The 18,469-nt window shown below is 38.0% G+C and overlaps 4 protein-coding genes across 4 annotated transcripts; 3 read left to right on the forward strand and 1 right to left on the reverse strand.

Annotated features, from left to right (window-relative positions):
- Positions 1-2,523: 2,523 nt before the first annotated feature.
- Positions 2,524-5,122, forward strand: LOC105268210 (myotrophin). The gene is made up of 3 exons (XM_011307562.1): positions 2,524-2,811; positions 2,958-3,068; positions 3,561-5,122. The coding sequence occupies exons 1-3, from the start codon at positions 2,737-2,739 to the stop codon at positions 3,744-3,746; spliced, it is 372 nt and encodes a 123-aa protein (XP_011305864.1). The 5' UTR covers positions 2,524-2,736; the 3' UTR covers positions 3,747-5,122.
- A 287-nt stretch (positions 5,123-5,409) lies between these two features.
- On the reverse strand, positions 5,410-10,307 carry egg (eggless). Its single transcript, XM_011307575.1, has 4 exons — positions 10,116-10,307; positions 8,834-9,779; positions 8,200-8,429; positions 5,410-7,745 (listed from the first exon to the last, which is right to left on the reverse strand). The coding sequence occupies exons 2-4, from the start codon at positions 9,761-9,763 to the stop codon at positions 5,531-5,533; spliced, it is 3,375 nt and encodes a 1,124-aa protein (XP_011305877.1). The 5' UTR covers positions 9,764-9,779; positions 10,116-10,307; the 3' UTR covers positions 5,410-5,530.
- Positions 10,308-10,451: 144 nt separating this feature from the next.
- Smu1 (Smu1 spliceosomal factor) lies at positions 10,452-14,970 on the forward strand. Its single transcript, XM_011307588.1, has 5 exons — positions 10,452-10,798; positions 10,876-10,942; positions 11,643-11,901; positions 13,310-14,391; positions 14,477-14,970. The coding sequence occupies exons 1-5, from the start codon at positions 10,773-10,775 to the stop codon at positions 14,573-14,575; spliced, it is 1,533 nt and encodes a 510-aa protein (XP_011305890.1). The 5' UTR covers positions 10,452-10,772; the 3' UTR covers positions 14,576-14,970.
- Positions 14,971-15,536: 566 nt separating this feature from the next.
- On the forward strand, positions 15,537-17,659 carry LOC105268232 (uncharacterized). The gene is made up of 2 exons (XM_011307601.1): positions 15,537-15,941; positions 16,050-17,659. Exons 1-2 carry the CDS (start codon positions 15,713-15,715, stop codon positions 16,178-16,180), a joined length of 360 nt encoding a protein of 119 aa, XP_011305903.1. The 5' UTR covers positions 15,537-15,712; the 3' UTR covers positions 16,181-17,659.
- Positions 17,660-18,469: the final 810 nt, after the last annotated feature.

The raw sequence follows: 18,469 nt of genomic DNA on the forward strand, positions 1-18,469 counted from the left end.
ATTGTTAACAATACATGCATGTGATTGAATGTTTAAAATTTTGGAAAATTTAGATTTCCATGATAAGAATATCTCTGAATCTAAGATAGGCAGGGAATTTTTCTTCAAGACCTCTTTTGTAGATCGAATATATTTATAATAAATACCCACGAAGATACAAAAAGAATTTTCAAAATTTTTCGTCATTTAATTTTTCAAATTTTCATATTTTCATCTTTACATTCATGTGAATCTCCCCAAAATCAATGACCCAAAAAATGTCAACATCGTTGAAATTAAAAAAGCAAATCCAAAATGAAAAATTGGGAATAAAGAAGAGAAGAAATGCCCCAATATAATGAAATCTCCAAAAGTAAACGAGAAATTATTTCCATCGTCCACGATAACGTGTAATTTTTATTACGAATGTACTCTCGCACGTGCGGTAACAATAATTTATTCCCGACAAAAAGAGAAAGACAAACCTATTCATACGCATTATCCACAAGACGATGAGTGAAATCCGCGCTCGACCAGCCGTAGAAAGCGAAAGGATCATAACATTAAAAAAGAAAAGAGGAAAAAAAAATTAAACGAAACATCGCGTCGGTGTTTCTTTATGTGCTACGATTTTAATGTCACGGGTCGACTTGCGTTTCCCCGTGGGTATATAAAACTGTCAAATGTACTTGCTTTCAATACCACACCTCTCCCTTTCAATGCAAACGACCCGGGGGAAATGTATTGCACGAAGGATGCCGACTTTATCCGATTACCCATTACCCTATTGGGAAGACTTATTCCATTCTTTTTTTTTTTCATCAACCTTCCGCCTCTTTTTCACCCATTTTACGCCAACAAAGGGGTATTTACTTCCGCCTCGTTCCGGCCCCCAACTCTATTCTTATTCGCCATAACAAAAGCACTTTTTCCCTCTGCCCCGTGAAAATTCAGCGAAAATATCTCATTTATTTCGTTTACCCTGGTTTTAAAAAAAATATGAAAAAAAGGGTTTAGTTGGGGGATATTAGGGACCCGGTGGTTTCCTGGGGATGAGTAATCACCTGCCGCGAATGTCAGTGGAACTCTGATAAAATTATATGGCAAAATGTCGACGATGTGATTCTTGCTGGCATGATACCAAATATTATGAATATTATAAAACGGATTATATTTATCTAGTTCTAGGTGTTAAAAGAAGGTTGGGAGAGATGAGGCTGGTGTAGATGGAAAATTGTAAAGTACCATCACTGAAATAAATTATATATTTACCTATGTATATGAAAAAATGTCAATGTGAAAATTTATTTGTTGATATATTAATGGAGGAGGATATTGATATGGTCCTTTTGTGGCTCGAATTTGCTCTGATTTGAATTTTCTTCAGTTCAATTTTTGTTCAGATTGAAATGTTGAGGAAATTATGCCAGAAAAAATGAAGGATTTTATATTTGATCAGTTTAAAATTCTATACTTTATATTTTATATTTGATTATCTAAAAATTATCAGTCATGCTATGGATCATCGCTGGAATTTGGGTAATCGTGTTTCGGAGTATTCTGATTACAAATTGATTGATTATTCTTAATTTCTCGCTGAATTGTCCCAGAAACTTGGAATGGGGGCCAATTAATTAGGACGTGCATAAATAACTACTAGGTCAACCCAAAAATTCCCAAAAACGGTAAATGCATAAGGAAAAAACTTGGGATGTCTAATTGTTATCAAACTACAATTCCCAATATTCCTCAAAATTTTCAATTTTCAACTAAATTAGAATTTAAAAAATAATAAAAAAAATTATTCTCACGAGGGAATAATCCCACTCGTTGAAATTCTCTCAAGATTCTTCTGATGAAATTAATGCAGCTCAAAAAAATGAGGGAGGGAATTCACTGTTAATACATAACCAAAGAAAACATGTCTCCAAAAATCCATATTGCATTAATATATTGAAAAAAAAATGTTCATTAATGGAAAAATGATTCCATTCAGAATCAAAAATCAAAAAATCCCAGAAAAATAGAGTGGGTTAAATTTCATAAAATCCTTAATGCTCAATAACGTAGACTGAGAAAAAAAAATTCTTTTGTCAAATATATTGACTCCCCACCAGTAAATCTGTATGAATATCGGCACAAGACATGTCAATACTAAATATATTTCCTTGTATTTAATAAATATACCTGAGAGAAGATTTTATTTTTCTCATTACATGCAGAGATTTGACAAAAAAACTGTCAAATAATTTGGACTGAACATATATTTAATGATTACCAATAAATTTGTATAAATACCTCCATCAGACATGCTAATACTAAATATATTGTCTAATGTTTAATACATACACTTGAAATTTTTTTTTTCATCATATACAGGGAGAGATTCTAAAAAAAATAGTCAAACTACTTGGATACTTGGAGTTTCACTGAAAACCGGAAGCGGCACCTCGACCATTCCCCCGACACCTTCCGACGGTTCTGTCCTCCGATTGGTCGATTCCCCAGTGGTTAAAGCCCCTCAATCGTCATTGGAGGAATCATTGATTGCTCGAACGGTCCGAAAATCCCACGAATTCTCCGCAATCCTCTCCACCTCCTGTACTCTTCCGATTCTTGGAGGAGACTGTCAAGTCCTCCCCGTCGTGTTCCACCCCAAATCCCCACAAATACCCACCCCCATAACCACATTAACCACAAAAAACTGGCTAAACCATTGAAATACTGTTTGAGACTCCGCAAGGTTAAAAACGTCATATGAAAATGAGTGGATTAGTCTGGGGAATTAAGAATGGCGACCTTGATCAGGTTCGAGACATTGTTGAAAACAAGGTACGTTATTTCACTGTTATTTCCACCCATTTTCATCCCCCATAATTAACAACAATACCTGGACAATTATCATGAACCTGACTAATTCTCAAAAAACTCATTGCTTTAGTATTTTCATCAATAATTTTTTGTTCAAATACCGGCAGAATATCGACGTGAATCAGATGATTGACGGGAGGACACCACTGCATTACGCAGCTGATTATGGACAGAACGATGTCGTTAGGTATTTATTGGATAAAGGTGCAGATGCTAACGTAAGTCGAAGCAATTGTATTTATTTTTTTTCCATTTAATCAATCAATGGCACACTTGAGATCAGTAAAGCAATCAAATGGGGAAGGTAGATACATGCCATTTTTCGGCTTTGATTAACAACGGTTTATTAAAAAACCATTGATTTTAGAAGGAAATATCAAGAAATCATTTTTGATTGAAAATTTAATCAGGTATAAACAATTCCTTGGGTGTTTCCACGTTAAGTCGACAGGTTTCAGGGTAGATGGGTAATTGAGGAGTTACTGCTGATACTTTTTCGTTTTTTGTGTTCTGGAGATTTCTGGGAAATAGCGGATCAGATCGACTATTTGCGGAAAAAATGTTTAGCGAAAGTAAATCATTCACTCATTAAACTCCACGACAAATCTACCTTCAGTCACAACTAATGCAGAAAAATGCGATTGATTGATAATTTATTGAGAAGGAGACAGAGCACTCGATAATTAATATCGGTAACTTGAATTGCGTAGGCAACTGACAAACATGGAATTACGACTCTACTAGCGGCAATATGGGAGGGTCACACCAATTGTGTAAAACTGCTCCTGGAAAAAGGTGCCAATCCATATGGTCTAACACCGGATGGTGTGAGTTACCTGGAGGCTGCTGAAAAGGACGAGATTAAGACTCTCCTACGTGCAAACGGCGTAGACTAGCGTAAAACCAAAGTAACGTGAGAGCGAGAGAATGAATGAGGGAAAATGATGAAATATTATTTTGTTACTTTGATATGTTAACGTTTCTCGTAAGACAAATCGCAGATTATTGGGATTTTTATTGACAGATGGGGCTTATTTCGAGTCTCACAAGCCTTCTAATTGATTTTCACTCGAAATTTGATTGGGAAATTGGAGAATTCTGTTGCCAATATGAATATAACCAAGCAGTTGGCCGTTCCTAACGGTAGAAGACATATAATTGTTACTTCACATGTTATTTATTGATTTTTAAATTTTCTTTTACCATCAATTTCATTGATGAGAATGAAATGAGAATCTGGTAGACTCCATTCCCCATTCCCACGACTTAAGCACGAGTTTCAATTTATTTTGTATCACGTAGTTTTATATTCAGATTTCTTTTGATGCGAAAATACTGAATGTCAACTTCACTGCAGTAACTTTCATCGATCATCTTTCAAGAGTTTAATGCTCCAGTAGATATTCTAGCTCCGAAATTATAGAGACACGGCCGAATATACTTTCTCACTATCTCAGTACCGAAATTTCCTCTGGAGAAACATACTCGAGGAGATGTTTAATAACTATATTGCCATCAATTAGCTTCAACTCGATTCCAGAATCCAACATTTACAATTGTTGCAATTGCATTTTATTTTCTATTAAAAAATTTAATTGAATCCAATTTTAGTCCAATTCATGATAGAGTTGACTCGTCTCCAAGATGATTAACGATGTTTTGCCAAATTTGTTTATGTACTCACGAGTGTGAATTTTTTAAGAGCGATAAGATAGTTCTTAAGTGTGTGATCAAATATCTGTGAAAGTATCCACTAGCATTTTTCCTCAACTTAATTTCTTTTTCGTGAATATTGTGTTGAGATTATTTATGTGACTCGTGGTCAATTGTCTGCACTTTTACCGAGTTTTAGTTTCTATTCCAAGGATTCAGGAAGTGAATAGGTACTAAGAAGATTCTTTCCCGCATTTGAATCTGAGAACCGTTCAATGTCAAAACAATAACTGCCTAGAAACATGTTTTCAACGTTTCATGTCCGTTACGTGGTACAAATGGTAAATGGCTCTATAATAGTAAATAAGAGATCGAACACCTACCTAGTGAAATAAAGAGACGAGACGAATAAAATCCAAAACTGAATCATTTACTCAATGACTTCACGACGAATCAAAAAACTGAAAAATTCAATGCTGAATCCACTCAATCTTGTGCCTCGCTTCATAATTTTCTCGTCAATAAAACTTAAACTCAAAATTAGAAAGGTCAAAGGCATGCAATACTGGCGTTGTGAATGAATTATCTTGTATTTTAGTAATAAAACAAAAAAATCATACTTCAAAGTCTATTTTTTCCCTTTACCGGGTCTTGAAAAACGAAATTATCATTTCATCTAACGATTTCACCTAAAATAAATTGCAAAGTCTTTCTATATACGCAAATCCCTACAACCACATCAAAAATTCAAAAAATCCTGATCATACTAAAGTCATTCAATCTGCTAATTCATGCGATAAATTTCGCACCAAAAAAAGTGAAACTATAAAATTAAATCCCCACTATTTCATTCAACAATTTCTCCAATGTAAACGAACGGTGGCCTATAAAACAATTAAAACAGAATACAGGTCTTGGAATTCTATATTTCCCCTCTCTGAAATTACAAAAAAAAAAAATAATGGACACAAATGATAGAATCTTATTCAATAAAACCTAAAACAAGCCTCCAAGAGCCCAGGACGGTTTACAGTAGTCGTCCTCTACAGTTGGAAGCTCCACATTTGCAGATTATGATCTTCCCAGGGATGCTGCCAACATCATAGCTGTAGTTCCAAGTCAACTCACGCCCAGCCCCGATGAAAGTAAGTGCGAAAAAGGCGACCCAGGGGAACCTCACATCATGAGTATCGACAAAGACATTCTGGACAAAGACATTGGGATCACAAGAGTGATTGAGATATCTTCCAATATTGCCAGTGGTTTTAGCATCCATGATATAGACAGCCTCATCCTCCCCGAAGAAGTCCCTCACAGACTTGAACTTGGGTCTCTCAATGGTGGGCTCAACAGTCGGTTCAAATCTGATAAGCTCCCGCCGCCCATTGCCCTTGACCTCTTCATCACTTCCATCCTGATTATTATCAGTGGAGCTCTTCCCAACAGATCCATCCTCACTCTTTCCAATGCTCCCATCCTCACTCTTGTCCTCGACATCCTGAATAACAATTTCATCACTCTTCTTCCTCTTTCTCAGTCTCTTCTTCATGGAGTCATCGCCCTCAGAGTCGAGCTTGGAATACTCAGTGTACTGCCTGGGATCGAAATCGGCATCACCATCAGGGCCTGTCCTCCTCCTGGAGCTCCTCTCGTCCTCCTGACCCCGCTCCTTGGGTGATGGCGAGTCAATGGATATGTCAGGATCGAGAACATCAGCCTCAAATCCTTCCTTGATATTCTCCACAACCTCCACATAATCCAACTCAGCAAGATACTCATCTCCATAGTTCTTACCCCCTTCATTAGCCCCCTGTTCAGTGAGTAATCTTCCTGCATAGATACATATAAATGAACCCACTGGTATGTCATTGAGACACCTGATCCCCCATCCTCTCCTCTGTGTCTTGAATACCTGAAGCTTCAGAGTCAGAGGATGCTGAACAACCCTGTTGAGACATGTTTTCACCGAGCATTTGCACCTTGAATTGCACTCGTAAATACCAGTGGTGACAGGCTCTGGGAGACGTTTGTAGTGATAGCCAACATTATTAGCAGGCACTCTACCCCCAAGCGTGGCCTGCGCCCCCTGGATCGTCAGCTGCCAGCATTGGCACTTCTCCTTATCCTGACAATCATCCTCGCAGTCACAGCTGCACAAAAATTCTGGATCCAAATTTAAATTCACCCCTTCAGTGGGCTCTCTAATTGTGCTATAAGTGATTTGATCAGGAAGAGCATGATCTTGTTCATTGACACAGGGAATGGGAACATTCTCAGCGCCATAACTGAGATCCATGATATTGACGAAGCACTTGTCGAGGATAAATTCAGCCAGACAGTGGACCCAGCTGTCAAACTCGAAGAGATCCACTGATATGGTGGACTTTGTTTTCCTGAGATACTGGTGAACCTCCTCGATGGACCTTAGTCGTACTCCGCAGGGTGTCTGATACATAACCACTTTCTTGCCCTTAGGGTATCTGCAGATCTGTCTGTTCCAGCCACACAGCAGGGGAATCGACAGGGGTGAGTATCCCTTGAGATCGTCTACTTTAAAGTCCTTGAGTTGAATACAACTGGCATTACACTCGTGTGGCACATATTGTTTGACCTTGATGGAGTTGGGAAGGGCGTAGAAGGCGATGCTGTACGCTGATTTGGCTTCCGCTGCTGGAATATACGTCGGCTCAATATTTGATTTCTTAGCGGTACTCTTACGAGCCACTGCTCGAGACTGGGGTGGAGGTTTTGGTGATGCTGCTGGGGGGTCTTTGACAGTCTCCAGGTCTGGTTCAACTGTCCCTGAGGTGTACTCTACGTACGGAATATTGGCCTTACCACCTGGGGCTATTCTGTGGCGACCAGGGGTATTCACTGGCATGTGGTGGCCCTGCTGACGTGCATTTGCTTTCAGAAGCTCCAGGTACAGCGGGCCCAGTCTTGTGGAGCCACGGTAGATCCATTCGGTGCGATTATCAGCGTCAAATGACATCTGCACCAGTGAGGCATCCACTTGGGCTACTCTTGCCACCCACCATTTACCATTCCACTCGGTTTTTACAACCTGACCTGGTTGCAGCTTCACCATTGGACGTTCGGGATAACCTTCGATGTATTTCTTCACGAAATCACGGGATTCTATTGGTATGTCTTCCCAGACACGTTGAGAACTCTCGCTCACTACGAATATGTGCTTGTGAGCCACGTACTGGGCGTAACCGTCGTCGAAGAAGACCAGGTATCTGTGAAGGAAAGTTAGAAGTTAAATTAGTAGGCAGTCTCTCAAGATTATTTTATTAAAGGTGGAAAAAAATTCCAGTCGATTTTGAAAAGGAGCTGGTCTTTTTTTCCTAATCAATATGAAAAATCACTTTTTTATCAGTTAAAAAAAAAATTGTTCTCATTGCAGATGAATATCCTCAAATTATTCTCAGAGTTCATCACACTGTAACTTTCTAAAATAATTTTTCCTCCTTTGTGTCTTGCTGTAAAAATAGTTAAGAGAAACTTGTCATTATAAAGTTTCCATAAATCGTCCGCAGTGACATGCTTAAAAAACTTTTCCCAAGAGCTTCTCTTTCTCAGGTGCCAACTTCCAAAGAGGGAAAATTTCCATTTACAAAGTTGAATTTCTCAGTCTATTCAAATGTAAACGAGAATAAGTAATTAGGAGAAAATGTATAACGGAGATCTTGCCTGTGTTTGTTTGTTGTTTTTGGTGGCTCAGCAATGACCCCACTATAATAGTTACTCGAATTAACATCGTTGAAGATAGCAACGACCCTCGTTGCAACTGGAATAATCACTGAAGCTGGTGCATAAATAGCCAATTGTCGGCCGTACACTGTTCTTAAGGAGTTGTTGTATTTTTTCGGAAGAAACTTGACACGATAGCTCATGGGTTGATAAGTTATGATAGCATGAACCTGAATAACAAAAAAAGATTAATTGAAATAATGTCATTTATTTAAAATAATATTTTTTCGATTTTGATGAATCCAGTTTCATTTTCATTACCAGAAAATCGGAAATTGTTCAAGATCACCCATCCAATCAAAGTCTACTCAGAGAATCTCGAGATATCGACAATAAAAGAATATGAAGTCATTTAACAAGTCGACTGATTCCCTAGTATTGTTTTCGGAAAATATTTTTTAATCCAAGAGCGATACCGAAACGTTCATGAAGGCCTCGTTTGTAGAGCAGAATCGGAGCTACAAAAAGGTACTCACAAAATTTACAGTATCTCCCTTGAACTTTGAGACATCCCTCGAAAACACGTACGACCTAAATGGAATTGTTACCAGCTCTACGCTACTGAATTCCTTACCTTGGCCTTGATCCAGGGCATAAGCGGATGCTTCATCACAAGAACAATGTTATCGACCTCAGCAGGTCGCAGAATGAGTTTGCCATGAGCAGGAAGTCCATACCCAATATGTTGTCTATCAATTTTCTCAATAACTGGCATGATCTCCACCTGATTGTCTTGACTCTTCGGTGGAATTGGTGGTGGTATTCTAACTTGTGTTACTTTTTTGGTGGCAACGGTAGGATGGCCAGGGGGTTCTGGACGTTGTGAAACCCTGGTGGGTGAAGGAATTGGAGAGGGCACCATGGATGGCCCATCATCGATGGACAAATCTGCCAGCATTTTTATATCTGGCCTAAAGGCATCATAAAGACTATTCCTTATCGTATCCATTTTAGTGATCATCCGTTTGATGTCCTTATCAGACTCATCGTTGGATCGATCAATCTCGTCGAACTGCGCCTCCAAGATTTTCTGAGATTCAGTCAGCTGATAGTCCACATCGTACTTCTGCAGGACATTAGCCAGGGCCCCCTCGATCTTGGTCTCCATGTCCAACAGAACATCTTCCGGGAGATACTCCTCCTCGTCTGGCTCTGTAACAGCATCTCCGTCGGAGTCACTATCGGACAGATCTATTTGCATTGTATTATCAGGCAATTCGCACTTGAGCAGTGGCTCTCGCTTGAAGAAGGCCTCTGCCAGCATCTCCTGGTGCTCGATTGCAGCAACATGACACTTATCACAGATATATCTCTTCTTCTTCTTGGCTAGATTTAAACCGTAATAACTGCAAGCGAACGACGAGGCTGTCTTGAGATTCACACCCGACTCACACTTCAGATTAATGCAGATGAGCTTCTTCGACGTCTTCTGGCCTTTCATTTTTTTCTTCTCTTCGTCGTCAGAGTCAATGTTTATCACCTCCATTTTCTCTTGTTCAGTCATTTTGGAGAAAATTATACTGGGAGAATCCAGGAATTATTGATGGTGATTAATCGATAGCGGTGGAGAAGTCAAGGGTAATCATTCACTACTTCAGTTTTTCAAAATTGTCTCAAAATCTAAGAGAGATAGCGAAAATTTTTGCAGAATGTTTTTTGTAGAGTGGAATAAGAACTTCAATAGATGTATCGACTAAAATTTTACTATCTCACTTATATTTAGAGATATTCATTGAAAACTTTCCTATTGGCTAACTGTAGTAATTGAAACTCGGTACCATTTACCTTTTTGTTACTAATATCTTGATAATGTCAATAGGAGAGTTAAAAAATATTAGGTTAATCGCTGTACTTACTACTGCCACGAGTGTTCGGCATGGATCTTTCACTTTCTTTCACTGAATCTATTTTCGAACGAGTTAATTATTACGGTCTGTGTACGCAAATGGATAATTAAATGTGAAAACACAATTGCAAAGACGCGGGATTTATTCGCGGTGAAATTTTCGCCTGTAAACAACAAGAGCGATGCTGCGTTTAAACTTGTAATTCGGAGCAATGCCCAGCTGTTGTCGAACTCCTGGTGCAGCCAACTTCAGAGACTGGAGCATTATCTAGAGAAATCAAAAATTATCTAGATTCGACCAAAAGAGGATTGACTAAAGTAGAGGCTCAGTTCTGGGGATTCGATTGACCTCAGCGGCATCGTAGTATGCTGGGGTATCCATCAAGTCAAACAAATAAAAAATAACAAACAAAGTTAAACAAATAAAAAACAAAAAGCATTCATACCACAGAAAATAATAAGATACGTAGATAATCCCGCGACAAGCGGGATCTCATTATTTAGATAATTCCTCCCCTAGATTTCTGCCTATTCCTCGATGGCACATCTGGGAACATAACCTCAATCCTCTTGACGCCAGATTAGCAAATAATCTTGAATAATATATCGTTTTTTGATAGTGAATATTCGATCTGTGTACGGTGACTGTGTCAATAATTAACCAACAATGTCCATCGAGATTGAATCCGCAGAGTAAGTGTCAATTGAATTATTCACACCCTGGAAATATCGGAAAAGCGATGGCTTGTTTACTGTAATTTTTATTTCAGTGTCATTCGACTGATCCAACAATATTTGAAGGAGTCAAATCTCGTGAAAACATTGCAAACATTACAGGTAATTTATCCAACATCGAATTATCCTCCAAAAGCATCATCCAGTTCATCAGTTAATATACTGGAAAATCAACAGCGTCAATAATCGCCCAATATTTGCAGTCTGATCAAATAATTCCGGATGGATGGAATTTTTCATTTTCATCCTTCAAACATCAAAGCACTGTCTCTCAAACACGAATATTAAAGATCGATGTTTTGCGAACTAATGATTTGTTTGAAATAATTAATGATTTATCTTGTGACTAACGTCAAAAAATAGATGACAAATTCTTTGTATATTAAAGAGCAATATTAGAGGTAATTTGGAAGACACGAATTCAAATTAAAAATCTTCTACGCCCTTTCGGTTGTAGGAGTTATTCCTCCAAACAAAAATTCCTCGGATAAAATCCCCTCATAAAGAGTCCCCTGAAAGGAATTCCCCAGACAAAATCTCCTAAAAATAAAGATAAAAAATAAATTAAGAAAGTTATACGCTGGACGGCTCACTAACGACTGTCATCTGGCAGGCCATTAAATCAATTCGTCAATACAAATATTCGATCTCCCGATCTCTCTATTTCTTGTCGAATACTTTTGAATAATGAATCTTGAATACTCTTGAAACTCATCAGAAATTAAACAAAAAACGTGAATTTTAGCTAAAAGTATGTAAAATGTCATTAACTGAACCTAAATGACCGCACCTTATTATCCAGGAGGAAACAGGCGTATCTTTGAACACAGTTGACAGTGTAGATGGTTTTGTAGCGGATATAAACAATGGACACTGGGACACTGTACTAAAGGCCATTCAGTCTCTCAAGTTGCCAGACAAAAAGCTCATAGATCTTTACGAGCAAGTGGTTTTAGAATTGATTGAACTGAGGGAATTGGGAGCAGCGCGTTCGTTACTTAGACAAACGGATCCAATGATTATGATGAAGCAACAGGAGCCTGAACGTTACATTCATTTAGGTAAGACAATAATCGAGTTGCTGGAAACTTTGACTAAATGTTCAACGACCTAAATGAATTTTCCTGGGATGATAAAAGGGATGCGGTGAGCTCAGGGAATAATTATGTAAATTTTTAACAATTTTACAAAAGAGGTTTTCTGGTATGGTTTTTTGGTTTAATTTTGTTAATTGAAATTGATAGATTTGGGGGCGGAAATTTCACTTACTGTTGCTTCCCTGTGCAGTTCTGGGTAATTGTGAAATAATTTAATTGTGTTTATTAAGATTATGTTAATGGAGTCCTCCGGGGAGCGCGTGCCAATGGTGATTCATTGATTTATCTCACTGGGTAATTGAAAAATATAATTAATTCAGGTTGAACGGGTGGAGAATGAATATTGCATGAATAGTAGTAGTTGTAATTCAACGATTTGATTCGCATACATGTAATGTCGTGGGCTCGATGAAGATGGGGAGTATTGTAATTCGTTTATTATTCATCGGTCGGTATTCATTGAACGCATTTGTTTACCTGGGGCTGAGGTGGAAAATCGGATTCTGCGCGGCACAGCACGGAATTGTTTACGATGGTTTGAATAGGATTGGGAGAATATGAATAACTAAATTTCACCTCGTTTCTTTTTAGTCTGTGGCTCCGGGGGAGTATTGATTTCAATGATTGAGAGGTGTTTGAAGAATGCACGAATTCTCTTGGAGGGGTTTTATGCTTGGTAATTGAAGCCTCCGATAAATCAATTTAGAGGGTTATTCCGTGAATGGAATGACGAGTGGGAATAATAATCAATGAATAATTATGGAAAAATTTATGAGAAAATGGAATTGGAAGAATTTTCCAATACTTTAGTATTTTTTCCCCCTGTGGAAATATTAATATGCCAGACATATTTTAAGTGTTATATACTTTGATGAGAAAATGTGTTCATACTTTGAATTCTGTCAGTCAATTCAATTAATTATTTATTTATAAAATTCGGGAGATCTTTAATCTAAAACTACTTTTTACTAATTCTGTCAAAAATATTCCGCTACTTTAGCGATTTGTTTGAGAATGATATGAAATTTCGAAATATTTCGGCATCTCTCAGCAAACCGGGAATTCATGCAATTTAAATCGTTCTTCCCATTCAAAATGATTAAAGTGTCAAAAAATATAACACACTCTAAAATAGTATTTTTCAAGTGTGTCAAGAATTCTTCTAAAAAAATTTGATTAATGAATCGGTCTGCTGAATATCTCAGAATTTCGACTATGTTCCATACCCCGGGGTAAAATGTTCCTGCGCATTCTGAAAACCTAAACCTCGATAAATCTCGAAGCATCTTCACCAGAAGAGCTCCTTAATACCCTTCAAGTAACCCCTCGATGATTATCTGGAAATAACCAGTGTTTATTCCGTTCCCCTCAGAGAATCTTCTCGCCCGATCGTATTTCGATCCTCGAGAGGCCTATCCAGACGGCAGTACCAAAGAAAAACGTCGTGCCTACATAGCAAGCGCCCTATCCGGAGAAGTATCAGTTGTGCCCTCAAGCAGATTGCTAGCTCTCCTGGGTCAAGCACTGAAATGGCAACAGCACCAGGGTTTGCTTCCCCCAGGCACAACAATCGATCTGTTCCGAGGTAAAGCAGCAGTGAGAGACCAGGAGGATGAAAAATATCCAACACAGCTATCAAAGCAGATTAAATTCGGTCAGAAATCGCACGTGGAGTGTGCGAGATTTTCACCAGATGGTCAATACTTGGTTACTGGCTCAGTGGATGGTTTCATCGAGGTATGGAATTTTACAACAGGAAAAATACGAAAGGACCTGAAGTATCAGGCACAGGACAACTTTATGATGATGGAGCAGGCAGTGCTGTCCATGGCCTTCAGCAGAGACAGTGAAATGCTGGCGACTGGTTCACAGGATGGAAAGATCAAGATATGGAGGATGCAGAGTGGTCAGTGCCTCAGGAGATTTGAGAAGGCACATGCCAAAGGTGTCACTTGTATTCAATTCAGCAGGGATAATGGCCAAATTCTTACAGCCTCATTTGATGCCACAATTAGAATTCACGGTCTCAAGTCGGGTAAAACATTGAAGGAATTTCGAGGGCATTCCTCTTTTGTCAATGAAGCTGTCTTTGCACCTGATGGGCATCATGTTATCTCAGCATCCTCTGATGGTACTGTCAAACTGTGGAGCTTGAAAACAACCGAGTGCATAGGCACTTACAAATCTCTGGGTGCTGCAGACCTCACTGTCAACAGTATTCACCTATTGGCGAGAAATCAAGAGAATTTTGTCGTCTGCAATCGCTCCAACACTGTTGTTATCATGAATATGCAGGGCCAAATTGTCAGGTCGTTCTCCAGTGGTAAGAGGGAAGGCGGGGACTTTGTTAGTGCTGTTGTGTCACCCAGGGGTGAATTTATTTACTGCGTTGGTGAGGATCTCGTACTCTACTGCTTTTCAACGTCGTCTGGAAAACTCGAGCGAACGTTAAACGTAAATTCCATTGCTTTGTTTTGGATTTTATAGGGGAATGCATGAATTATTTATGAGTTTTAACTTGAATCGTTTTGGGTTTTAGATTCATGAGAAGGATGTCATTGGCCTTGCTCATCATCCACATCAGAATCTACTCTGTTCGTACAGTGAGGATGGCCTCGTTAAACTGTGGAAACCGTGAGGTGATTTTGGGATTTTAATGCCAGGTGGTACTTGGGATGGCAGGTTTGGGTTATCTTCATGGGATTTGTTCTTGTGGATTGCAGTTGAGGGGAGAGGGAAAATATTTGGGGTCCATCAGCACAAACGTTGTAATTTTCAGGGATTTACCAACTATTTTCCCCACGTGGAATTCATAACGTCGAGCTCAAAAGATTTATCATCTCTTGGTGATTGATTTTTTTTTTGGGACAAAGGGGAATGGAAACACTGCCAACAGTACAATTACAAAGAATTTCATGAAATTATTAAATTAATACAATTATCATCCTTTCCAGTGTGTATATAATTGAAAGACTTAGACCCAATAATTTCATTTGAGGAGACTGTTAATTAAAATCTAGAATAAGACGAGTCAGAGGAATAAATAGTTGAAAATTCAACTAACATGAATAATTTGTTGCATTTTTTTCCATTGAATGATATTTGTTTGAATTTTAATGAGTAATTCGGTGAACAGCAATTACAAAAATTCATGACAATATTTCACAGCCGAGTTGAACCAATCAAAACATTGTTGAAGTTTCTCGTGGAATTTAATTAATTGCTACTGTCGAGAATTGATTGAACGGGAGGAAAATGGAGGGGAAATTTTAGCCGTTCGAAATTAATATGAAGTCTCATTGTTTTTAGCATTGCGGAGTTGAAACAAGTAGAATTAAACCGCGTGGATTCTCGACAATGTTATGTAACTGTTTCGAAAGTTCTGAAACGCTCGATAAACGCAATCAGTGGAGGTAAAACAAAATTAATACAAAAGCACATGAGAATACAATTGTAACATTCCCTTTGAATCCAAAAGATTCCCTCAGAAAATTTGCTCTTGCAATCCCCTATGAAAACTACCACGAATTCTCATTCGTTATCTCGTTCGAGTCGTCCGAAACCCGTTGGAAATTGAATCAACACCCTGACATTCCTCGAAATTACCCAGTCATTTGTTTGCTCTGACATTTTCCAACTTGGAATAGCTCGCCATCCAAATGGAGGGTTGAATGAACCCCCCCGCGATTACCAAAACATCCTGCAATCATTACAAAAAAAAAAGTAAAAATTGATAACATCCATCATATGTCCCATTAAATCGTCCCCTCGAAAAATGTACAACGATTTATTACCACCGAGGGTCCACGAGTTTCTCGATAATTTCGAGTCAAGTCTTTGCCTACCGATTCTCATTATCCTGGTGCTTTGTACATTCCATTTTATCATCAATCACGTTTTCGACATCGGATGCTCAATCGCATCAGCAATGGAGGGTGGCAGAGTTGAGATGGACTTGGATCTGGACGAGAGCCCATGTCAACCATTAGCAACTAAGATTAAAGGTGAATCTGATCCAATGACTATTTTCATTGAATCCTCACATTTCGTTGTAACTTCTCTTGTATCACCTTCATTACTACCTTTTATTTACCCAATTCCAAACTTGACAGGGATGTTCTACAATGCCGCATGTACTATGATACCCGGTGAATCAGTGAATGCACAAACATCTACTCCACTGTTTTCCCCACTTCCAAACGGTCGTAGAAGCAATGCGAAACGAGGAGAGACGCGAACCTGATGGAATCAAATAAATCTCACGACAAACTTGTCGACTTGGGATAAATCACTGAAAACTATTTTCTTAAACAAGGAAACGTGTATTTTTCATTATATTCTTTTTATACTCTTTATCACTTTATCTTTTCTCCCCATTTCAAAAACTCTGCAGCTCTTTTCAATCGATATAGATACAATTTAAGGTTTTTATCATCTCGGTTTTGTTCTTTTTTTTGGCTTCTCATTCATTTGGATTATTATTTCAACTAATTCAGATTTCTCTACGATTACATGGTTGACGTCGTTACATAATTGATCTAGGTAACAAGATATATCATTATTGTTTCGCTTAATGCAGATCTTGTGGTATTAATTCTCATTATCCACGTGACACATTTTTTTATAGTTTACACTTGGTATAATTGTCTCAGTGTTTCGTTATCTCACTTTTATTTCACTTACATCACTGATTCAACTCTACAATTAGCGTTTTCTCATAATTCCGGTTGTGGTGTTTTTTTTTTCTTTGTTTGGAATAAGTCAGCAGTTGCTGTTATAAATTAGAGATAGTTGTGTCGAGGGGCAGTAAGGGGTGCAACTGGAGAATGAGAAGGGAATGGGGAGGATTAATTCATTAATTAGAGTATAGTGATGGGATGAGAGGGATGAGAGGGGCCTGTGCCAAAAAGTTTTCAATCGGATTTAGCTCGACTCGTGATGAAATGTTCGACGAAAATTTTAAAATTCAATTACTGTTTAAACGTGGGAAATGATGATAACGTAATAAACGTTTACGTCTCGTTCCATATGCCCTGTTTCCCCTCTATTCAGTAAGGAAATAAATGTGGAGGGGAAATGCCGTTATTAATGGGGGGTTAATGGATAAGATGATAATCTGTTGGTTTTTTTTTGTTTTTAGTGGATGTGAATTAAGGGGAATTATTTTAAATTGTGAATAATTCGGAAGTGGATTTTCAAGCCGGAAAATGGCGGATTCAATATGCAGTAGCAATAACTATGCCATTAAATTCCCGGTGTTTATGGGGATATGTAACGGCGGGTGAACTGAATTTTTCAGGGTAATGATTTTTTCGGTGCTCTGGGTGGATTTTCGAGTGTCGCAGGTTGATTTAATGTTTTGGAATGGAACGATTTTTAGAATTTGAATGGTGAAAAGCTTCTACCCTTTCCTCATGTTTTATGAATTCAGTGAATGACGTATTTTTACATTGGAATTTACATTTCGGATTTTTCAGTTTTCACTGGGTCTGTACAAAAAAAAATGAATGAAAAATCGTTATCTTCTTATTCTATCCTGTAATTAGGACAACATTTCAATCCAACACTCGGAAATAATTTTTCCCTCGCAGATAAAAGGATTGATATGACTGAAATTTTTTATGAATGCAAAAACGTTTCGCTTTTTTTTAGTAATTTTTTAGCTCAGGAATTACCGCATGTTCAGGGGAAAGTATTTTGAATTTTTCAATGAATGAACAAATAAACAAACGAATAAACGAATCGTTATCCTGTTATTCTATTCAGAAATTAGCACGAAATTTCCATTTAATATTTTAAAATCAGTGTTTAGTTGGCAACAAAGAGATTGATAGGGCGGAATTTTTTTTCGAATGAATCTATAGATCACCGCACGATCACATCGAAATATTCGGAATTCCCGAGTTTTCAATAGACACGGGTAGAAAAAAGAGCGAAAAAAAATTCCATCTTTTCATTCTCCCCAGAAATTAATCCGAAATTTCACATGAATATGCACAAACAATTCTTTTCGCACAAATCAAAGAATTGATGAATTCGAATTTTTTTATTCAACCCAAAAAAACACCCTCCTCCTCCCTCTAATATTTTCCGAATGTCAAACACGGATTTTTTCCACATGAAATTCTAATCTCTCGACAAATCCAACAATTTCCAATTGGCACGCAAAAAAAAGTTATCTCCTGGCACCATTAGAAAATTACCCCAAACAATATCAATAATTTCAGTGTATCTTGGTGTACATGGGTCACATAAAAACATTATCTAAATTAGGTACGTGAATTTTTCTGGTTGGCGTTGAGCCTGGACAGCCCTCATCCTCGAACGTAACCATTTTCTCACGACTTCTGGTCCCAATAGTTCCACAATTATCCTGCCTGGTATTAGCACTCTGTGCACAAATAATTGGTGTATTAGTTTGGGATTGGGTTGAGGTAATAGTACTGTAATTCTTCAAAACAGATTGAGGTGTGACAGCTATGTCCTGCACATCACCAGTTAAATTAAAATCACTGACACTCCTTGGCACAAA

This window comes from Fopius arisanus, unplaced genomic scaffold, assembly GCF_000806365.1.
Source record: "Fopius arisanus strain USDA-PBARC FA_bdor unplaced genomic scaffold, ASM80636v1 scaffold00003, whole genome shotgun sequence".
NCBI classification, from domain to species: domain Eukaryota; kingdom Metazoa; phylum Arthropoda; class Insecta; order Hymenoptera; family Braconidae; genus Fopius; species Fopius arisanus.